Raw genomic sequence first — 23,989 nt, forward strand, 5'->3', positions numbered from 1 at the left:
GACAAAGCGTGGAACTCATTTCCGCGTGCAAATTTTGCTTTGGTGACAGCTCAAACAAAACCGAGTTTGATACGAGAGAACGTCTCTTGGCTCCCTGAAGCCGATTAGCCATGGTCACCATTTGCTTTGCTGTGAAAAAGCAAACACTAAAAACTCTGTTTCCATCTGCCACATGTGGATGCGAACGGGCGGTCTCTGGCAAAGGCCGCATTGTTGACGGTTTCTGCTGATTTATCCCACGCGCACACACACAATCCCTGTCATTGTGTTCTTCATCCCAGAAGAGACACAGGAAACAGTCAAGTACCAGCCTGTTTCTCTGAAAAATGCAGCAATAGAAAGTTTCACAAAATGCTGCAGAGCTGACTCGAACCATCAGGCTGAAGGCTGCAGAGTTTTTCTTTGTTGTTTCACAGGCCACAACCGTCGTATCTGATATCATCTCAGAGCCTGCAGGGAAACTCTTCTGCTACACGTGTGAACGTGTCAGAACACCGTCTGGTTCCTCACACACGGCACACATGCAGCCAAACCAGTTCAAAGTTGCATTTACATGTCCACAATTAGTGCGTGTTTTAAAAGCGTATAATAAATCAGGCCTCCAGTCCTAACTTTTTACATTGGTTGCACTGGTGCATTTTTCATTTAGGTGTAGCAGCACATAGTTTTAGTGCCACAGAGTGGCAGATGAGTGGCAGTAAATGATAGGTGCTGTGTTCGCATTGTTGCCATTTTTACCATATCTGATGTTATGTGATTGTGGTTCAGCTCATTGTGGTTACCTCAGCAGTTCATGTCATGTCTGGGCTGGGCATTTCAGGGACACGCGTAACGGCCACCACAGCATTTCTGCTGATCTGTAGTTCATTTAAATGAGCAAAATATTTAAGGTTTTGATTTATTTTAAGGATGAGTACAGGATGCGGTTTCACACACACTGCTTCACATCCATGAAGGCCGCCATCGTGACAGTCAGTGAGAGACGTAAGGCAGAAGAATGAAATTGTTTATGGGTTGATGGATTATTTGTAATTATAGATTCCAGCTTCTTAAATGTGTGTGGATTTACTGTAATTACCGTTTCTACACTTTAAGTTATTGTGCACAAGACTAGAAATGAAGACAACTCTTTGGTGTCTGCTAAAGGCAGAAATCGGGCTTTATTTCGATTTTTACCTGCGTGTTGTTTTGTGCTGTATAACCGAGAAACTGTTTCCTCAGTGATGCGGGAAACTTCAAATGATTTGACTTTGGCCGGGATTCAGCTGGTTGTTGTGATGAGTAAGTCGCCTTTGGAGAATAATTTATGCACAGTTAAATTTTGTTTGAACAAAACAATTTATTTATTTTTATTTGTTGCTATTTTAACATTTGACTTCTGAAAGTAAGTCACAACCAAAAGCACATTTGGATACAGGCGCTATAATAAAAAGTGTTTTTATTTTAAAGGCCATTAGCAGAGGATCATGCTGTACTCGGGCATGTTTTCCTGGTGCCTCATTATTCACCAACCTTCCTCTTAGTCACCTTTTCCCCACAGTGCTCTCCACATAAAGTGGCTTTGTGAATTGCTAAACTAAACGTGGTGAAGCTGGAAAAAGGAAACACTGGGCTATAAAAGGAAAAGGGAACATTTTAGATGGCCTATAGGGAATGTGGAAGATCCCCCTCCTCCTGCCCCCCAATTTCTCCTCTGTGTTTGAGCAGTGAGTCATCAGGAAACCCCACCCACACAGACCTTAGCAAGCTTTGCAGAAGGGGGTGTGTCTGTGTTTATATAGCAGCATACCATATAGTTCGGTGGACACTTGCATAAGTTGGCGGTTTAAACAGGGAAAACCTCAGCGGGTTTCCTCCTGCAGCCTCAGATGTGCACGTGTGCAAAGCGCTGAAGCCCCTACTCCTGCAGGGGAGCTGCTCCTGTAAACACTGCAGTCGTAGTGAGCAGCTCCCAGCTGTCGGTGTGTGCACGCTGCTGTCTAAAGCCTCTGCAGCTACTTTACATAGAAGCAATATGTTGGCCAGGTTTCCTGCGAGGAATTTGGAGGGCTTGTGGATATTTTTTTTTTTTCTTTCTTCAGCACAAATGACAGAAAAATAACATTAAAAGAATCTTGTTTTTAGAGTTTAGTAACAGTTTGATTTTGTGTCATTAATTTAAACATGAACACACACAGAGTGTGCTACCAGCAGATGAAAGCCAGACTTTCTGGAAACGGATGTTATGGATTTTTTTTTTTTTGTTTTGTTAAATTTTTCCAATACTACAGAAACCACAAATTCAGAATTGTCAGTATGGATGGATGAAAGGGTTGCATGAGGAGGCCCCCAACCTTTCAATCTGATTGTGCGCAGCCAGGAAAATGATCCAGGCTGCCAGATCACTGCAAAGAAGGAAAAACAAAGGCGGCTCAGTTCATGGAGAGATTAGACAATGACGTTGTACAGTCTCAAATATTTTGTCTCTTAAAACAGCACATTCTGCACACATGGGTAACTTGCATTAGCTTTTATTTACTACACACTACAAACTGTAAATAAAAGATAGAATAAAAAGTGTTAGCTTTGTTAGCTGGTGCTCACCCACCAACTGCCGAAGGAGCCAAATTAAAAGCCAAACAGTTGTTTTAGCAGCGCTTCAAAGGACATCAGAAGTACAAGTGCGACTTGAAGCCTAGCAGACAGCTAACTCTCACAACCATAATAATGCCTGACTAACCCCAGCTGGGTTATAATTTGTTAATTTAAAAAAAAAAATTAAAAAATCTCCAGAGCAGCCTCAAGTGGCTGTTGGAGGTACTGCAGGTTCTGCTTTGGCTTTAGTTTCTGGTCCCTGAGCTTTCTGCCTTCTTTTAGTAATTACAAGCGACACACAGAAACACTGCTTGTGCTGTATCTTGCGCACTGCGCCACAAAACCCAAATTCTTTCCATACTTAAATGTGTTTCTTCTATAAAATGTCTAAATTTAAGTTCCAGATTTATAGGCCTCATAAAGGTCTTTGCATAGCCTCTTTTCTGGCTCTGGTCACAGTCATTTTTCCTTCATAGCTTGTAGGAATAGAAGGTTAGACTTTCCTTCGGGGCTGCACGCAACAAAGCACCACACTCAAAGTCCCGAGGTGTGTTGAAAATCTGCACAGAAAACTCTACACCTTTTTATTCCACTGCGTCCACAGCGTGCTGGAAATGTGCACGCTAGCAGGCCTGACGACAAGGCCTTGGTTGCCATGGCAACGGCATAGCAAAACAGGGGAGGAGGGAGAGACACGGCGGGCTTTTTTCTCTCTTTCACTCCGTGAGGCGGAGTTCGTTTCTTGTTACTGGGGTGGACAAAGATAGCTGTGAGTCATCCTCGAGGCTCGGAGCGGAGCCAACACATTCCTCCTCCTCCTTCTCCTCCTCCTCAGATTTCTTGTCTCCATTATTCCCCCTCTTTCTCTTTTTCTTGTTGTCTCAGTCTTTTTTGTATTTCCATTTCACACCACCATCTCCTACTCTCCCCCATCTCACACCAACTCCACTGAAAAGCTCCCATTTTGTCTCTGTGCCTCAGCATGTGCCAGTTTTAAATCATGTGTAATGAAATTCCTCCAAAGAGCTGAAACGTAAACAATACCATTTTTTTACGATTTTATGTTTTCCTTCTTTTTTAGGCTGTAGGTATTAATGTGTGGAATAAAATAAAAAGAAGCGTTTTACTGTCTAGAGACAAAATTCAGTTTTTGATCTAATTGTTTTTTCTCTGCAGAATATAAAACTTTTAATTTTAATCAAATCTGCATTTGTTTGCTCAGCTGTTAGATCAGTACCACGTTGCTTATTCCCCTGCTGATGATGTTGTAAATATTAATTATAAGTTTCTTAAAAATAACTGCTGAGTGTCTCCACATGTGTCCTGAGAACAATTTGAGTCTTCAGAGATTGAATATTTATGTTTGCTGTCTAATTTATATATGAACCTGTAATTCTGAGCAAACGGCTGCATGAAGAGCACACACGACAGATCGCACATGAACGTGGAGGGACCGGCATGCACATTTCACATTAGCACACACTGAGGTCGTATATACAGACGTTGGGTCCACAGATGCACGTACTCTGTCATTTTTGCAATTTTTGCATTGCAGAAGACTTAAACTCCACAAAGCCACACAGATGAGGTTTTCCAATGCTCTTCCATCCTCCACAGGGACCGCTGGCTGTTTTAGCAGACATCCAGCAACAACATCCTGGAGATGTCCCAGTCAGAGAAGCGCATCGTTGAGATGCGTTTTGTAATGCAGTAATCTTCCGATTCCAGTTTGTGATTTTGATTTTGTGATTACATCAGGGGGAAAAATAGCTTTTGCAATATTTTCATTTAGTTTTGTGTGTCAGAACTTCTCAGTTTAAAAAATTGCTTATAGTCAAGGTGCCAATCTTACCTCCCAGGAGCAAAGTTATTGGAGTGTATTTAATTTGCAATTTTTATTTTCACTTCAGTTTCTTTTTACTTAATTTCCCAGATGGGTTTTCTCATTTTAGTTCAGTTTTTACCATTAAAAATGTTTTTAGTTGTACTTTTCATTCATGTCAGTGGAAATTTTGGCATTTTTAAAAATTTTACATAGAATTGTTTTCATTTTTCTGCAGATGCAAAATGTAAAAAGTTCAGAATTGATGTTATAATGCACTCAAATCATTATTTATAAGCAGGGATGAATCCATGAGAACCTGCTTATACAGGTCGCTTTGAAAAATTTAGCAAAACTAACAAAGACTAAAACTAAAATTTCCTTTTGTAGTTCATAAAATCATTCTATTTATTTAATGTAATTTATTTATTTATTTATTTATTTGTTTCACTTTACTTGATACAATTAGATGAAGTTGATTAGAGTTCGACTATAATAACTGTAGTCAGGATGAGTCAGTCGTGCCATTTAATCCTGCGTCCTAATGTTCCTGACTTATAGTAAAATAATTACTTAGTTCCTTTTTCTTTTGTAGTTCATATAATAGGAAGTGAAGTTGGAGTGCAAACGGCTCAAACGTTCTTTACCTCACATGCGTGCCTTTTTTGCCTATTTAAAGCTGAAATTGTGCTCGAAGTTTTTACGTTCAGAGAAATGTGAGTAAATTAGTAGTAGTTGCAGTTTCGCAGACAAATGTGCACCTTTGCACCTCCCTGTTCAAAGCCACTGACAATACTCATTTAATAAAACCGTTATTGAATGCGATCCTATTGTGAGTTTTTGGTTTAGTTCCTCAAAGCGTTGCACAGTACAGAAGCTGCTATAAAGTAATTAAATAAGTGAGTTTTCCCAAGCCATTAGGGATTCTCGTGAGTGTCTGTATGTTTTTTCACTCCACCACTTTGCTTCACACTGAAGTATCTCAGCAGCAATCGGATTACTGTGAAATTTCTGTACAGAAATGCTTCAGAGTGCTACCAGCAGAAATTTTCATTCAGCCTATGAGGGGTATCTTTCGATTATCTAGTAGATGGGATTAAATTCATTCTGCCACATCCAGCCTGCAGACTTTGATCTCCAGCCTGTATATAAAAGATGGCGACACGGTGAAATCAGCCATTGGTCACGTTTTGAAAGCTTAGGTTGAGCACCTTGGCTGGATGTGACTGAAAGTCAAAGGACACTGCATTCACATGTAGTCAGCTTATCAGAGACAAAATGGGGCCATCGTTAAATCAATAACAATCAAACAAGACTTAACCGTGATCAAGAACATACATTTGAACTGTTTTGATTAGAAACAATCCTTTTGGCCTGGTTTGGGTGTATATGCCTCCATCCATACAGTATGAGGAGTCGCTAAACGATTTAAGGACACCTAATGAGGGTGGTAATAATAAAAACATCAACACCACCACATGCGTGTCCGTGTTGGTGCTGGTCTCCCTTTTTATAGGAAGGTCCTGAGAGGTTAAGCCACGGACCCGTACGTTACATGATGGATGGAGCGTGCTCGTGACCTCCTGAGTTTTCCCCCTGCTGTGCCCTATTTAGTGTCTGCTTGAAGGAATGTGAATGTCAGGAATTTGAGCTGTTTGCAAGAAAGAACCTTTCTTTGGAAGGAGAGATGGACGTAGTCAAACTGTGCAAAGTTTAAAAATGCTTTCTTTTTCTGTAACGTCTGTTTTCTCCTTTTAATCAAACATTTTATTTGAATGCGTTTTATAAATATACCGAGCCATTATTGTCTTTGTTGACTCATATCAACATTTAAATGCCATTTACAGATATCAGGGACCTGGGATCTGTTATGTCAAATTATTTTTGTTTTTATTATTTGTTCACATTAAGGAAGAAGTTTTTGATTTTGAGGATCTCAAAAACAAACAAACTGGGGAAAAAAATCATCAATGTTTTTTTTTTTTTTTTTTTTGTTTTAAACATCAGCATGGATGCTGTCAGCACTGACCTGCTTTTATTTGTGTCTACGAGGGATTAAAACCAGAACAAAACAAGAGCACTACTTTCAGTGTGACAACTTGGCTGCACAGGGTGACCCAACATCTTAACAATCACCCCAGTTCATATATAATCTAGTTATAGTATAAAGTCACAATATCAAACACTCGGCCTGCAAGTCTTTCAGCTCTAAGCTTTTCTTATTCTTTTATGTGCGAGGAGAATACAAACTGCAAAGCAGCATGTTGATACAATAGAGGCACATCTATCCATTAATTCACTGCTGAAGCTGATCCACTGGGCCCATTAGCCTTAATGAATGTCACAGCAGACACACACACACACACACACACACACACACACACACACACACACACACACACACACACACACACACACACACACACACACTCGTCTGCTGCAGAGTCACACTGTTAAAACAGTCCGTTGGAGAAAATATTAACATTCAGACAAAGAGCTGCATACTTCCTGGTAATGTTTATCTCCAGCTGTAAACAAATGAGTTTATGAGTGAAATGAAAAACACACCTCTCATTGTCTCCTTCTCTCATTACAGCCATGTTTGGGTTATTTTTCTTTTTTATAGACGTGCACTGGGTATGTTAATGAGCATTGCGGTGAATTTAAAATATCCCACAATAACATAAAGCAGCGACTTTAGTAAATAAGTTTCCAGAAACGTATATGAGCCTCGAGGAGCATGGCACCTCCTCATGTTGTTAAGCTATATTATTGTTATTACAGTCACAACAGTATAAGCCATTAAGACATTTTATAGCAGTTGTCACGTCTCTTTTTACACGAGTTACTAATCTGTCCAGTGGGAGAAGCTCGGAGCTCTGTGATGACTGACACGTCTGAATGAGGCAATAACTTTGTTGGTCCAACAACTGTTGTAGGTGTTAATAGTGCATTTTGTGCTGCACTACACCTGAGCCACGAAGTCATTCTTTGACAAGTCAAATATGACAAATAGTTGCGACACATAAGCAGGAACCGATATCGTTCTTCCTTCCTACTCTGGTGCAGTCATATCTATTAACAAACCGAGGTTGATTCAAAGAAAGGCAGAAAGGCAAGCTGCCCATGAGCAAGGCTTTTAACTCAAAGTATTTGTGATGTTTATAGAAAGCGATGTGTGGTCTGAACATCAGGCACTTCAGTTCAATAATATCTTTATTAATATTAAAAACAAAACAAAAAAACCAACAGATCTGAAAACAGTGAAAAATCTGCTTTGATTCCTCAGCTGTTCATAAAGAATGAAATGCTGTGTTCATGAGCAACAATTAAAAAAAATGTTGTGATGCAGAATTTTGATGATTATTTTTTTTCCTCGAGTGTTATTTAAAGAGCACGTGTGAATCAGTCTCTGCTTTCTTCCCTGAGCTGCGTATGTCTGTGTTTGTGAGCAGGCCGAGCCAGGACGCTGATTTGATTTGGGCCCATCAGAAACTGGGCGGCCCTCCTCCTCCGGTCCTCCTCCTGTCGTCGTCGTCCTCCTCCTCCTCCTCCTGCTTCTTTTTTTCCCTTTTTTAAAAAAAAATATTTTTAAATCTGAACATAATCAGTCTTGTAGGCTCTTTTTTTCTTTTTTTTCTAAATCCGCTTCGGTTTTCCGCTTTCTGCCTGTGATTCGTGTTTTTTCGGTTGACCTGCTGGTTGTTTTGGCTCTTTTTTTTTTTTTTTTTTTTTTTTTTCAGGAAAACAAAGTTTTGCTTTCATCCTCTTAAAAAGAAGTCCTGGGTTTTATTGAAAGCAGTAACGGATATTGATTGCTGTGTCATAAATGCATTTTTGCTTTGGAGTTTATATCCGTCAGTTCACTCTGCTGTGGGGTATCTGTGTGTCTTTTTGCCTGCTTCTCCATACACTGGCTTTCCTAACGGCCTGCAGTCCATGACTAGAGGACTCTGAGGTCTGTGTGAGCAGCCTGGAAGCCTTCTCCTGCAGCAGATGGTCATTATTAGTGACAATGAAGCCTGGCCCACAGGGCCAAATAGAATAATAGGGAGCCCATTTCCTCCTCAGTCGTGCATGAGCCTCTGTCCAACCCGTCCCCTGTCTTCACGTTGTGCTGGAAATATATAGTTTTTCCACAGGCAGTTCCAAGATTTCTTTTATTTTTTCCCCTCACACAATTCTCTGAACAAACACGAGTTCTCTTAAAACGCCACAGGTTGTCTCAGAGAGAAGTTCGTGTGTAGTTTGGGAGTCCAATAACAGCACAGCGTGTCATCCACAGCTTCTCTCACTGCCGTGTACTTTGGTGCTATTTATCGCTCGGCACAGATAAAGAACAGATTCTCCTTTTATAACTTTGTAGATTTTAACCTGAATGGAAGCTAACAGGAAATCTATACTGCAAGTTACCAAATACATTAACTGATGGACTGATGGAGGGTAATAAACCAGTCGACAGCTAAATAAATACATAGAGAAATAAATGGCCTAATAAAAAAATATGTTGGATTTAATGTTATGCCTGTGACCTTCTGTTACATGGAAGGATTTGTGGTGAGGACCTTCTTTCACCTTCTCCACTGAAATACAGACAATAGCCTAAGTGGAAGTTGATTTATAGAAAGCATTTATATTTGTTCTCTTATTTATTTTTCCTTTTTTTTTCCTTGGGTCACCTACAAAAACTGTTCCATGGATGGCAAGGCAGCTTTGTTTTATATAGCACCTCTAACACAGCTGCACCTTTTTAAAATGATTTAGATTATAAGAGGCTGTAGACCGAATGTGAGTGTGTTTAGATGAGAGGATGGAGAGCTAACTTGTGTTTATTTCTGCAACATGAAAATCTGTGGGGATCGACTCACTTTCAGGACCAGCCTCAAGTGGTGGTTAGCGGAACTGCAGTTTTTGGCATTTTTGATTAGCTTCTTTTCTCAGTACTGGATGCGGCCACTTGCAGTGCTTCAGTAAGGCTGATAAAATGCTTGTCTGTGGGGAATAAAATTACATTTATCAGCAGGGATATGATGAGCACAGTTAGAATACATAACAATGACACATAAAGTACCAAAAAAATCTATAAATTACATCCTGTCATCCTTATCGTCACAGGAACAGCAAGAAGGAGTCTGACCTGGAGGCAGCTCTGGTCAGGTTGAGGGACTTAGAAGCCCTGCTCAACTCCAAAGATGCTGCCCTCAGCACTGCCTTGGGGGAGAAGCGAACCCTGGAGGCAGAGGTGAAGGACCTCAAGGCCCAGCTGGCGAAGGTAAAAGACATTTTTATCCAAACTTAAGTCTTACATGGTTAACGTGGGCAGGACGAGTACATTTCATTTTATGGAGTCTGAATTGTTGGTTATTTACTGCTCAGTTTTTTTTCTTCTTTTACTTTGATGCTAAAGCAACAGAGTAAAAGAAGTTCACTCTACATTAATGAAAGACAGTGAAAGCCTCGTGGTCCTGTGGTTTAGCGTACCTCTCAGAAGTGGTTTATTCGTGGTCTCAAATGGGGAAAATCCCACAAACACCAATGTGCGTTCTGTCCCGCCCCCTTGAGCTGCGATTTGATAGGCAAAGAAGTAGACTGCGGTTTGAAGCTTAGCCTGAAATTTGCAAATGGAAGAGAGATGTCCGTGCAGGCTGCATGGATATTTACTGCCCATTTTGCTCTGATAAAGCAGGAGTCGCTCTTTAATATCTGCAGACCTGCACGGATTGTTTAAAGCTATTTATCAGCTGAACAGCAGTCAGAGGAGTGCAGAGCCACTTTGGCTGTCTGTGTGGTGCTGATCTCAAAGCAGAAATACCCCAGTGGAGTTGGTAATTTTATGTAAACCCTCCAGCAGCTGATTATGAATGAGGATGTGGAGGCGAGACAGACAAAATTGCATCTTTTGCTATTTGTTTTATCAATGAACGTTACTCCTGAGGTTGTGGCCTTGCTCCACCTACTGGCCAAACCAAGGAACTAAAGGTTTTTCTTTAAGAGAGGCTCACAGATTAAGCAGCACAGATTGGAACTTGTTCTGTATTAGATCTCTTTTTGTGTGCTTACATGCTTCGTCTAAAAATCATTTCTCTCATCTCGTTTCTCTCTTCGTGCCTCCTTTCCAGTTGGAAGTAAACTTGGCTGATGCCAAGAGGCAGCTGCAGGATGAGATGCTGAGGAGAGTGGACGCCGAGAACCGCCTGCAGACCCTGAAGGAGCAGCTGGAGTTCCAGAAGAACATCTACAACGAGGTTCCTGCTCTTCACCTTAGCACTTCTATTTTTACAGAGCTGTCTCAGTAATCTGTCCTACTTTTCATCGTTTCCACAGGATATTGATTTGCTTCCAACCACCTACTTGTTGTTTTTGCATGTTTCCCTTCAGATCTGTCTCAGAGCCGTTTCTTCTCCTTCTAGTAATGCAGAACAGATAGAAGTCTGCACAGAAAGAGCAGATATAATGATGCCATAATAGAGCTGAAATGTTCATTTCCCAAAGTTGGCAATTTTGTGCTTTTTCCAAATGAGGAATATCTTGGAGATTTGTTTTCTGTTGGCCCTCTGAACAAAGAATTCGTGCACAGCAACCAGTTAATTAATACAATTACATTAATTGACAAGGGCAGTTTTTTTTTACAGTTGGTGGTGGTATTATTGTTTATGGTGCATGGACCAAACATCAGTGCGGATCAGTCTTTTTCGAGCACCATTCATACAAGTCGCGTGACAAAAGCAAACAAGGATGGGGACTGCCACTCTGAGTTTACATGTGTTTGTATCTTACACCGTCGCCTCTGTCTGCAGGAGCTGCGTGACTCCAAGCGTCGCTTTGAGACCCGCATGGTGGAGATTGACAGCGGGCGGCAGCAGGAGTTCGACAGCAAGCTCGCCGAGGCTCTGATTGACCTTAGAGCCCAGCACGAGGAGCAGGTCCGCCTCTACAAGGAGGAAATCGAGAAGACCTACAACTCCAAGGTAATTTGCTCTCTGCCTGGGAAAACGGTTCTGTCACCACCTAGAGTCAAAGTATGACATCATTTTCACTTCATATAATTCAAAGAATTCATTTCTCACCATCTTAGCGTACAAAATGCTTCATTTTTGTGTACAAGTATATTCATTAAAAGCGAAGCCGAAATGAAACCTATTTTTTTTTAATCTGGCCTGTAAGGCTTTCCGTCTGTGTTGTCATGGTCCAACCTGGTTTTTTTTGTTTTGTTTTTGTTTGTTTTTTTACCCACCAATCGCATCACTGTGGAGATTGAAGGGTATATCTACCTGTGATGAGATGCTCATGCTTGTAACATTATGACAGGATGTAAACATTTATGGCCAAACTGTACAATTTCTTTCTTTTCACACTAAAAGAAATGACACATCGTGGCCTGTACACGGGCAGAGGTGGAGTATCCTCATGCTGATCAGCAACTAAATAAAACATCTGAGAAATGTGTCGGAGACGTTTGCAACACATTGTAGGATTTTAGAGCTCTTTGGTTTGTTAGCTATGAAACAGATCATGTTTGTTTCTTACAAAATGGTAGAAGAAGATTTTACTGATTCTGTGAACGAAGATAAAAACAGGACATTACATTCCCACCTGTGTGAACTTTGACATCCAAGAACAAAACAGTAAGATGCTTAGGGCTAAAAAAAATTAAAGTTAAATTTATTTAATGGATATATATATTGTACTTTTCTGTTATTAGTGATATTGGAAAAAATCACATTTTAATCATTTGAATGTTCCAATTTTCAACATAATTTGCAACTTTAAGCTTTACCTTTACAAATTTCTGTAACACACACACACACACACACACACACACACACACACACACACACACACACACACACACACACACACACAGTTGCAGAAATTGATCTTAACAGTAAGTTGAAAGAAAACCTGTTTGTAGAAAACACCTGTTGATATGAAAATAACATCCATGTGGTCAGTAACAGTTACTTTAGTGCAACACTATGAGGAAAAAAATCCCCTTTGAACTGCAGGTGTGACACGAGGTAGGAGTGTTTTTTTTTCAGATGCTCAGTTTGCTTCCTGCACAGATCAGGCGGCTCTGCTGGCGAGCTTTTAACTGTCGATGTTGGTAGATAGAAGGAAAGAGACACTTTTTTTTTTGGTTGTTACATTTTATTATACTTCATTCTTTTTACCTTTTCAGCCCCACGAGTTGAGTGTTACTCAGATTCATTAGATGGAAAGGTCGACATTGTAACAGCTGATATCTCCAAAACTGAGCAACTCGTACAAAAAGAACCCAGATGGATTTAAAGCACTACAGACCAAAGGGTGAACTGTCCTGTTACTGTGACCGTGGTTATGGCGGGCCTTGTGGTTTAGTTTCTTTTATAAGTAATGCTTCTTCATCCCATTACTTTGAAATAATTTTATTTGGGTTTGTTCATTCGAGCTTTATTAAGAAGGTCAGACTGAAGCAGTGTAGTTTTTCTGCTGTAGTTGAGCCCTGCTGGGAGCTGACTGCCTCTTCTCTCTGCCCGACAGTTGGAAAATGCCCGTCAGTCAGCTGACAGGAACAGCAGCTTGGTGGGAGCTGCCCACGAAGAGCTGCAGCAGACCCGGATCCGGATGGAGAGCCTGTCAGGCCAGCTGAGCCAGCTGCAGAAACAGGTACTTCCACTCGCAGCGTGTCATTGGATTGTTAACCATCAGGTGGATTTCTCGGATCCAAGACAAAGCAGTGGTGAAAATGTAACTGGGTGTCCTTTGTGTGTCTTCTCTCTGAATCAGCTGTCGGCAAGCGAGGCCAAGACGCGGGAGCTTGAGGAGGCTCTGACACGCGAGCGCGACCTGATGAGGCGACGGCTGGAGGACAAAGATCGGGATATCACTGAGATCCGAGCCCGGATGCAGCAGCAGCTGGATGAGTACCAGGAGCTGCTGGACATCAAACTGGCCCTGGACATGGAGATCCATGCTTACAGGAAGCTGCTGGAGGGAGAGGAGGAGAGGTGAGGTTGTTTGTAAAACAGCTCTACAACCATGTAGATGCCCACAAGGCCAGAAGTTGTTATGGGAAAAGAGGGAGCACTAACAAGTCAGTGAAAAATTGGTTTGTGGGGATAACGAGTGAAAACTGAACCCAGTGCTCCATAACCTCGGCGAGGACTTCTGTGCTCCAAGCAGTGTAATAAATAACCAATTAGAGTCACTGCCATGCTGCAGGTGGACACCTGTGGACCAGTCTTGGGTTCATTTTGTTTTTGGTGCTTTTGCTTTGGGGCTCTTTGTCTTTCTTTTTTCCTTTTTCTCTTTTTTAGCGTAACGAGGGTGTAAATAGAGTCCTTCTAACTTTGAGGAAAGTACTCTTTCTATTTTAAAACCATGCCCTTAAACACCTCGTCAGAGCCATAAAAAATGGTTTCACCACGCACCGCAGCATTTGGCCGAGCTGAAATGCCAACAGCGAGCCTTACTTCATCACCCAGCGGGACTGTTGGCTGATTGTGCGGAGGAAACAAATATCACAAGGACTCATGCAAGTAGAATATTATTATAAATATGAAGTGTGTTTATCAGTGCATTCAGTACGGGCGTGTAACTATTGTGAGGTGCATCGTGACGTGATATATAAAGTAAACAAAAACCAAGAAAAATGCCAAACTGGCTTTAATTAACTACCAACAACAGCTGAGTTTCAGGGACACATAGGAATCCGAGTACTTATCCACACCCACAGAGGGAGGGTCGTGGGGTACACCTTGGACAGGTTGCCACTCGTATCACAGGGCACACTTGGCAACAGTGGGAAGGGGAAAAAAAGCTTCCTTTCAAAGGGAAGAAAGCTCCGGCAGAAACAGGCTCAGGGAGGGCGGCCATCTGTTTGGGATAAGAAGAAAACACAAGAGGAAAAAGGGACAAAGAGACGACAGACAGGACAAAACATAACTAAGGTAAAGAGAAAGTTAATGGCGTGCAGCCAGCAACGCCGGTGAAACGTGACTGACCGAAGTATATTTACAGTCACAAATATCTGCATGAGAGCTCAATTTGTTTCGTTCAGTTTATATATTGTTCATTTTCTTATTTGACTCGGATTTTTCATGAGAGTTTGAAGAGCATAACTCAGATATTCTTCAAATGTGATTTGGGCCTGTTTTTTTTTCTAATGACAAATCAAAATTAATGTGGCTTTTATGTCGCTGTAGGTAACCTACTGCTATCCAGCCAATACAGCTCATCGGCTCCTCCTCATGAAGGGCTGACCTGAATGTCTTGACATGAGTCTCTTGTGGAGAGCTGCTAACAGACAGAGTTTAGAGCCGCATTTCATCCTGGAATAAATCTGTTTAGTCTCTTGTGGAGAGCTGCTAACAGACAGAGTTTAGAGCCGCAGTTCATCCTGGAATAAATCTGTTTCATTGCAGCCGTTTGTATCACATGTGAAGAGCTTGCGCCAGAAACAAAGTTTTTCTAAATATGAAATAAAAAAACAAAACCCATTAATAACGTGCAGAAAAGCTGTATTATTTCTGATGGCCAGCAGGGGGCAGCATGTGTGATTATGAAAACAAGGCAAACTGTATAGAGGTTTTTGAGAAAATGACCCTGCTGCTCACTTTATCCGTGACCTCAGGAAACAGTTTTCTGATAATTTCATGGTGTTGGGCACGAGTTTTATTTCTTATAGTATACAACATATAAAGTAAGAAGGACGATATGGGAGCATATGAGTTCAGGGTGTTGTTGGCGTTGGTACCACAGTCTGTTAATATCATAAAAAAACAAACGGCGAACAAGGTGCAGAATCAGTGAGCGATATAATTATATGGCGATTATGACACGAGGCTGTTGACTGTCTTTAACCTGATGAGGTTTGATGGAGTACCAGAGCAGTAAGGATGTAATCCTGGCACTTAACCAGCAGGTGCATTTGCACACTCACTCACCTCGTATGTGTCCTCTCCCACCATCTTTCCCCAGGCTGCGTCTGTCACCCAGTCCTCCACCCACAAAAGTCACGGTGTCGCGGACCTCTGGCTCAGGCCACTCTCAGACCACCCGGGTGCACCACTCCTCCTCCTCCGCCGCCGCTGCCTCCAGCAGCCGCAACTCCTCTGGGATGAGCATCTCAAAGAAGCGCCGCCTCAACGACAATGACAGCGAGACCTCCAGCGTGACAGGAAACACTGTGACCAAGACTCGCATCAGTCAGCAAGCCTCGGCCAGTGGACGCATCACGGTGGACGAGGTTGATATGGAGGGAAGATACATCCGTCTCAGCAACAAGGCTGATGAGGTAGCTGAGATTGTGCATTACTATACAAGCACACCGAAATGGGTGGCGAACTCCAGGCCTCGAGGGCCGGTGTCCTGCAGGTTTTAGATCTCGCCCTGGGTCAACACACCTGAATCAAATGATTAGTGTTGGATCACGGACACATCTAAAACCTGCAGGACGCCGACCATCGGGGCCTGGAGTTCCTCACCTCTGCTATAAAAAATATTTCCAGTGTCTTTAGGTGGATTATTTGTGACTCTGCATAATCGTCATTCTCCAACTTTCTCTTATGCAGGACCAACCACTGGGCAATTGGCAAGTGAAGAGACAGGTTGGGAATTCAACCCCAATCATCTACAAGTTTCCCCACAAGTTCACTCTGAAGGCCGGCGGGACTGTGACTGTACGTTACACCAAGCCTTCTTCCTTTCTTTGCCTCTTTTTAGAGACTCTGTGAATATGTTTGGACACTAATGATGCTGCGATGCTTTGAGTCATGTTTTGATGAATTACTTCTCACCTTTCCTGCCAGTGGCTCAAAATGTTGTAAATGAAAGATGGGAAACACTGAATGTCAACACAAGAATTTCTGTTTAATGCTTCACAAACATTTTAGCAGTTTAGAGAGACCAGTTGTGTATAAATGAAGTAAAAACAAAGTGATATAAGGACAAACTGGTGCATGCATGAAATGAAGGTCTGCACCAAAAAGCTCAATATGAGATTTAATACGCGTTAAGCTGGAAATCGTCGAAAGCTTCTCCGGCGGAGTTGAAGAATAAGAATATGGAGCTGAAAATGAGCAGAATGGGTGACACACGTGGAATCCATCATGGTTACGAACTGCCAGCAGTCGTTGTTGCAAACACAATCGATAAAAGCTCCAAAACAGTAAAGTTGTATTTCAGTTTTCAACGAGTGTAAATGTATCAAAGGAAAATCAAGACAAGTAGAAATTTGACTGAGATGATCACCTCAAAAAGCACAAAATAGCTGGCAGATATTCCTTTTGCTTCCTTTTTCATTCCTTCACTGGTTCAGTGCAGTTTACAAATTCTCTGATGTTTGACTTTTACAGGTCTGGGCTGCATCTGGTGGTGGAACCCACAACCCACCCACTGACCTGGTGTGGAAGAGCCAGAACTCTTGGGGTACTGGCGACCTGCTGCAGACCTCCCTCATCAGTGCTAATGGAGAGGTCCGACTTCACTCACTTTGTATTGTAAAGTTTTCTTCTTCTTTTTAACTGCAGTGTCTGACTTGAGTTTATTTGATTTGCCATCAGGAAATGGCCATGAGGAAAGTGACCCGCACCCTGTTCCATGACGATGATGAAGATGACATGGTAAATTCCTCCTGTGTTACTCTGTTCAGCATGTTACTCAAAGCTGCCACGCCTTTGACCCCTCCTTCTTTTATTCTGTATTAATTTTAAAAATGATGTATTAAACAATACCGAGATCATAAAATAAGACTCAAAACAATCCGACTTCCTGTTGCGACCAGAGGAGGCGCCCCCTGCTGACCGGATGCAGGTTTAAGGCTTAAGCTTCATTCTTCAGACCTGAACACTCTGCCCATCTTTTATATACAGTCTATAGTAAACTGACCACTAAGCAGTTAAGCAGCAGTTGAGTAACTGATGTGTGCCGCCCTCTGCAGGGAGCTCACAGCACAAGCGGCGCAGACAACGAGTACAACCTGCGCAGCCGCAAGGTGATGTGCGACTCCTGCGGGCAGCCGAAGGAGCGCGGCGGTGGTTGCAGCAGTCTAGCTGAAGGCCTCCCAGGACATTCCTACTTCATGGGCACCAATGAGCCCAGACAGGTACTCCACAGTCAAAACATCCCTGCAGCAATTATACAGCATCATTAATAACTGTGTTTTAGGATCAAAGCGTATAATATTTGGTTCTATTAGTGATTAAAATTGTTGGCGGCGACTATGCACAGAAAACGGACAACATGTGTGGGTTTTTTTGCTTATTCATCTATAAATTTAGAGTTTCCTGTTGCACAATAATGCCCAGATGTTCCACATGTTTTGGAGTTCTGTACTGTAAGATGTTTAAGCATCTGAAACAGACTTTTGGTGTGTGGCATCTGCAGTTAATTTAATTACTAATCAACAAAATTGGAGTTTAAATGAGATCCAAGATTGCAAATACTCCCTCTCTCTATTTCTCAAGAACTGTTTTATGATACAAAGTGCAGTTTAGAGTCGCAGAAAAGTTTTGGTTTGCGCTGCATTTTGACAGATTCCCAAACATCAAACATGAGCAAAAAAAAATGTTACTTTTAACTTTGCAGACTTGGAATTATTATTAGATGCAAAAACATAAATGATGATCACAGAAACAGCAAACACGGAGGTGATAAGAAACAACAGGATGTGTGTGGATTTGCTCATGATGGTGCTCAGAGCAGCAGAATCCTAGATGCAGGTAGGAGGTGGTGTTGGTGGTGGAGCAGAGTAAGCTTATGGAGACTTTGAACATGCATCAATCTGTATCAATCTCTCTGTTACTCTAGACCAGGGGTGGGCAACTCCAGGCCTCGAGGGCCGGTGTCCTGCAGGTTTTAGATGTCCTTGATCCAATACAGCTGATTTAAAGGCTAAATGACCTCCTCAACATGTCTTATAGTTCTCCAGAGGCCTGATAATGAACTCATGGTTTGATTCAGGTGTGCTGACCCAGGGTGAGATCTAAAACCTGCAGGACACCGGCCCTCGAGGCCTGGAAATGCCCACCCATGCTGAATGATGAACACAAGTCCTCCACCACTTCAGGGCTGAACAAACGGCTTCTTTCATTTCACTTTTAACGGTTGTTTCCCCCAATTTACCAAAAGCTTCAGAAGATAATGTAGCAAGAGGCGAAACCGAAATCAGATTTAAACTGAGACATGTGGCTTTTAAAAAAGGACATTTCTAAAGTTCAGCTACACAATTTCAGTCCAGAAACACAGCGCTCGTTTTCCCCACAGCTCCCATTTTAACGCCTCGTAAAGACTCACTAACAATAAAAAGTCGCCTTTATTAATCTGTATTCTAAGCATCAGGAGCATTTGGTGTCGAATTACACAAATAGTTGTTTTTGTTAAACAAAAATCAAATATTCCTGTCGTCTCCTCCTCAGGGCCGCATGAAGCCGGAGAACTGCTCCATCATGTAAAAACCAGACAGCACCTCACCTGAACCCAGCACCTCCTGCAGCCCACAGGGGAGAATGATTTTTCTACCGTCGGGATGTTTGTCTTTATTTTTTTATACGATTGTGTCTTATTTTGTATTCAGATTATTCTGCGGGTTAGATTTGCTTTGAGGTTTTGGCAGAGGGCGTAGGATTTTCACATATAGCTTTCAAGTTTGTATATTCAGCTTATTTTACTGCATGTTTGCTGTTCTCCGCTCTGCTTGCACACACGCGCACACACACAGCTCCAGTGACCAGGGCTTGTGCTTCGATCCGAGACGGGGTTTCACATTTAATGGCCAGGCTGTCAACACTCAACACGCACAGCTAGTGGACCCTATCGGGAAAACAGCCGTACAGGCGAGAGGAGGATGTCTCCTCTGGCGTTTGTTAATCATGTTTGTTTCCCATCAAACAGATCAATTCTTTATTTAAAGCCAATGTTTACAACTAAAACATTTTTTGGAGCAGTTTGTGCTATATTTATGGATAAAATATTGTAGGAAAAGTCTCCAGAGAAAGCCAAAGCGATGTAAGCTCAGGGTTTTTTGTTTGTTTTTTTTCACCTTAGCCTTAAACAAACGGGGTGATGATATGTTTTCTATGTGATGCTGTCGGGCAGCTGTGGTGCACACAGAGAAAATGAGTATTTGAGATGAATATATGTACACGGCTCGCTCCCCAACGAATGTATTCATTATGTTTTTGGAATGTTTAAAGAAAGAAGGGAATTATTGGGTAATGTGTCTGGTTAAGTGCTTCTTGGCTTTGAGTGCGTTTAATCGTGATGGGAGAGGTTTATTTTGTACCTGGGGGAATGTCAGCAGAAGGTACTGTTTTTTGATAGATTGGGTGCCATATATAGAGAGTATATATTAATAGGCTCTGTTTCTATTTGCAGTAGATTTTGGACATGACTGTTTAACCGATTAGAAATACAGATGTGCCTTCAGAGGCAACATCTGCAGTTTTTGTTTTTCCTGCTCACATGCTTCATCCTCCGATCCGTGTTGCTCCTAAAAGCTGGTCATAAGGGCTTTGAATTTTCTTTCTTTCCTCTAAGCTTTACCGACTTTGCAAATCCCTGGATCTGATTTTGGGACCTCTGTCAGATTGAGGGGTTTGTGTGACTTTGTAGCTTTGGCTTCATGCACTGCTTTTTGCCAGTTATGCACAGCAGGTAGATTTGTAGTCTAGTCTGGCAGCTTAACTCATTTATACTCCAGTGGAAAGCATATCAAAGCATTTGTGGAAGATACTTGATAGCTGTCGTGGTATTGTTTTTGTGTGGGTTTTTTCTTTTTATACTTAAAAAAAAAAAAAGAGGCAATTTCTGCAAAGTTTAATTTTTTTAAATTTTTCGGCCACAAAAGGACAGTTCACCCCTAAAATGAAACTTGTGTCCTCTGCCCTTTAATGCTGTCTTGGTGTTTCCAGGGTTGGAGACGGCTGCAGAGATGTCCGCCTTCTCGTTAATATAATGCAACTCATGTTGTGGTGCTCAGAGTACTGGAAAATGCATTTGAACAAACTAGAAATCATGACCTTGGTACTCAAAAAAAAATCTACAGACCTTTTATGAACAGTTTCTTGTAGGAACGACTTTCTTTCTAACTTCATCCACCAACCGAAAGTAGCGTGCAGCTAGCTGACATGAGCTGCTCGTCAGTGGAAGATGCAGCGTTTATCCAGCAGAGTGATGAAAGCATCGGATGTAGTGTCGTACAAAGAAAGAACTTCCTGTATCAAACTGCTCAGTAGTATGACCCGGTCATGATTTTTGGAAACATTGATGCTGAATTTTCAAATGTTTTTTGGCACTTTTAATTTCAACATATTGAAGAGAAGTCTGATATCTCTTCAAAACTGGGCTAGATGCACAGAAAAGCTACAGGCAGGAGAAAAACAAATATGTAAACCTAACTGTGGTTTGAATTGTGCTTTTTAGGTAGTTTGATGCTCAGAGTGTCTCATGAAGTCACTGACAATCAGAGAAATGACGTCTACAGTATAAATGTGTATTAACAGAAATCTTGTAGTTGTCAAATGTCTACATGTAAAGTGATGAGAAATGATAACTGTAGTTGTGCAGTATATTCACAACATAATGCTTCAGATCAGGTCATCGAAACGTCAGGGGTGTGATTAAGAACCAGAGTAACAAGGACTCACTACAACCACGGATGCACAAACACACTGTGAGGTCTTTGTAAACTCTGGCCTTCCTCGAGTCTTGGTGGAGATCTCATGAATCCTTTGAAGGGCTTGAGATTTAAAGATATCACCCAAAGCCATTAATGTTAAAGGTTCTTGAAATGAGATTTGTTTGAGGTCATGAAATCATTAAAGCCACACTTTGATGCAATTTATTTTCTAAAGCGATGCTGAGTAAAAAGTATTTTTTCCAATGAGTGACGGTTGTGATTATTTCCTTGTTATTGAAAAAGGTCGAGTCCATGAAAAGTGCAGAGTTTTTATTTACATCATACAAACACATGTTCCCAGGATTACATTCAAAAATAAATGACTGCACAATATGGAAGCACTAAAAGCACGACGTACATTCTGTTTGGCTTCTGTTAACAACTTGACAGGAAAATGAACTTCACAGGTCAATATTTTTACATTAATACACCAATTTCAGTATTTCTGAACCACAACACAATCGGGACTACAGTCTGCTCCCCAGACACACACACAGTTCAATAATCGCCACTAATTTTAGCCAATCACATTACATTTCCACTCTCATCATTAAAAATGTAAATGATTTTATATAGGGACTAACTTGACAAAAAGTAGTTCCACTGAAACCTGTTGGTGGTGAGGTCGGGGTGAAGGGAGACGTCTTAAGACTGGGTGTGAGCCGTTGCATATTTGGACAAATACTCTGTAAACCTTTAACTGCAGCAGAGGAGGCCGCGTGACGCTGTGGAGCTGAATCTCTGAACACCGCTTTGTACCCAAAGTCTCCACAGTTTTGTCCAGCGATGGAGACGATGGAGCTCAGGCCTTCTGTCTGGCCCACAATCTTCAGTAACCCAGCCTTCCCAATGTTTAATGCTTTGTCCTTAAAATTTTGGATTCACTTCAAAGGCAGCCGTCAAGTCATCAATCACTATGCACAATCCACTCATAGTAGGGTAACGTCCATAACCTAAATATGACTGTAAAATCTATAGACGATGAGCTCTGGTACCCAGCATGTTGAGGTTTCCATTTCTAGTCCTCTTGAAGTTGTATTGACCAATCATGTTTGAGCAAGCTGTGCTTCAATTACAATAAACAGTCAACAAACTAATTCCCCAAAATGCAGCCTCATAAATCTGTCAGCCAGCAACACATTTAGTTTTTTTATTATCTTTGTCTTTGCATGTGTAAAAAATGAGCAGCAGAAGACCTGGCCTGGCTATCCTTCAAAAGGCGATCCATTCAGAGAGATTGCATTATGGGTAACACAGGCACCAGGTCTAAAAAAACAAACCGAAACATAATAAAATCTTTGTGTTTTGGGTGAAATGGCCCTTTAATTGTGACAAAAAGAGGCACTGCACTGATGGCTTTATCATAACATCTGTGCCCAAACTCACACTGACCATTTGACATCTATTAATATATACACAAGAAGTTCATAAGGTGTCCTGTGAGACCCATAACAGCATCTTTATTTGAACAGAAGAGCTGCGCTTCAACAATACTGAGAGGCTGACAATATATTCATTTCTGTATTTACATAGTTTTCTTCAGACAGCAGCAATAAGCCACATTTCTTTAAAGAAACACACTTCAGTCCTTAAATGGCATTTATTTTTTTAAAAAACACAACATGAACTTTTGTAAAATGCTGCTCACTTTGGCTTCCAGGTGTTAAAAAAGAAAAATCTTTGGTATTTTTTCTGTTTATATAAAATTTGGTTTGTCATAAGACATCTTTTTTTTTTTCAGCTGAAGCTGCCTTTTTTTTAAAAAAATGTTGAAAATGTAATGCACTGAAATTCAACTCGAAATAAAAACCCTGAAAAGCGAGACGAAGGAAAAATCGAGCTCTGATAAAAGAGGCCCGTTAAAAATGCATCAGCAGCACGCAAAGGGTGTGGAAAACAAATATTTCAGCATGTTTACAAGAGTTCAAACACACAAACATTCCCAAGTCGCTGCTTTTAGCCATCAAATCCTCTGGTGGGTTTTGCCCTCGGGAATTAAAAGCAGCTGAAGCCCCGCGGGCGTCACCACACAGCCTGCTGGCTCCTCAGTCTGGATGACAGGTCTGTGACGGAGACGCCAGTACCGCTCTGCGCACACAAGGGGGCGGTGTTTAGTTGAAAGCAAAGCATCCACTGTAAACAAAGGTTCGTCTGGCAGGACAGACTCCTCGCCCCTGCTGTGTTGGTGGTCTGCAGCTCTGATTTTCAGAGATAAAATTAGCCGTTTCTTCATCAACCCCGGAGCGAGCAGAAGGGAACAATTTGCTCTGCTGCTCTGCTGCTGTCACTGAGGGCTTCTCCTGGGGGAGGGGCAGGGCGAGGGGGGGCGGCGCACCGGTGGCAGGTCGTAGTGTCCCGGGATGTGGCTGTTCACCGGGAGGTCGTAGTGGCTCTGTGGGTCCTCATGAGGAGCGTGGCCGTGGGAGCTCTGACACTCTGAGGGGGAAAAGAACTCGCTGTGAGGACCAAACAGGCTGCCATTCTTTATTTTAGTGCTGGAAAATATGCTGACTCTATTTTTTAAATAAAAACCCATCTGTGCATTCAGTCCTGCTGCTTTGGACTTGACTGGATGAGTTGGTTTGGCGTTACAGTCTGAGCTTACTCTGTGCTCAGTGTTTAATTCAACTTGTTGAACTCGCTCCTAAATAAAGCTTTTTAAAAGCCCACACACTCCAGGGTGGAAAAGCGTGCATTCACCCCTCTGTTTAAATTTAAATAACATCATCTATAAATCGTTTAATAAGAGTCTAGCTCTCAGATGTGGGCACCCTGAACGAGGATATTAGCAAATAAACTAAAAACATCAGTAACAAACAGCAGTGTCGCATAATCACGTCGATGTCATGCCATGAAGTGGAAACACCTCCCTGTCTTTACTCTTTACTGTTCCTTTTATGTTTACAAAGCCTTTATTACATGAAGTGTGTATTTTC

At 41.7% G+C, this 23,989-nt stretch overlaps 2 protein-coding genes across 5 annotated transcripts in view; one reads left to right on the forward strand and one right to left on the reverse strand.

The window, feature by feature from the left end:
• LOC120732933 (lamin-A-like) overlaps positions 1-20,402 on the forward strand; it is a 39,162-nt gene extending 18,760 nt beyond the window's left edge. For all 4 annotated transcript variants that reach the window (XM_040030852.1, XM_040030851.1, XM_040030853.1 and 1 more), the window contains 11 exons: positions 9,512-9,668; positions 10,516-10,641; positions 11,194-11,364; positions 12,917-13,042; positions 13,163-13,383; positions 15,356-15,671; positions 15,949-16,056; positions 16,732-16,851; positions 16,939-16,998; positions 17,316-17,480; positions 18,793-20,402. In XM_040030852.1, the coding sequence (XP_039886786.1) occupies positions 9,512-9,668; positions 10,516-10,641; positions 11,194-11,364; positions 12,917-13,042; positions 13,163-13,383; positions 15,356-15,671; positions 15,949-16,056; positions 16,732-16,851; positions 16,939-16,998; positions 17,316-17,480; positions 18,793-18,828 (1,606 nt within the window). In that variant the 3' untranslated portion in view covers positions 18,829-20,402. The remainder of the gene's footprint in view (positions 1-9,511; positions 9,669-10,515; positions 10,642-11,193; positions 11,365-12,916; positions 13,043-13,162; positions 13,384-15,355; positions 15,672-15,948; positions 16,057-16,731; positions 16,852-16,938; positions 16,999-17,315; positions 17,481-18,792) is intronic.
• Positions 20,403-21,308: 906 nt separating this feature from the next.
• pear1 (platelet endothelial aggregation receptor 1) overlaps positions 21,309-23,989 on the reverse strand; it is a 59,615-nt gene continuing 56,934 nt past the window's right edge. Inside the window, exon 23 of the mRNA XM_040030850.1 lies at positions 21,309-23,489. Coding sequence (XP_039886784.1) covers positions 23,338-23,489 — 152 coding nt within the window. The 3' untranslated portion in view covers positions 21,309-23,337. The remainder of the gene's footprint in view (positions 23,490-23,989) is intronic.

Source organism: Simochromis diagramma, unplaced genomic scaffold (genome assembly GCF_900408965.1).
Source record: "Simochromis diagramma unplaced genomic scaffold, fSimDia1.1 OVJJ01000361.1, whole genome shotgun sequence".
In the NCBI taxonomy this organism is placed as follows: Eukaryota; Metazoa; Chordata; class Actinopteri; order Cichliformes; family Cichlidae; genus Simochromis; species Simochromis diagramma.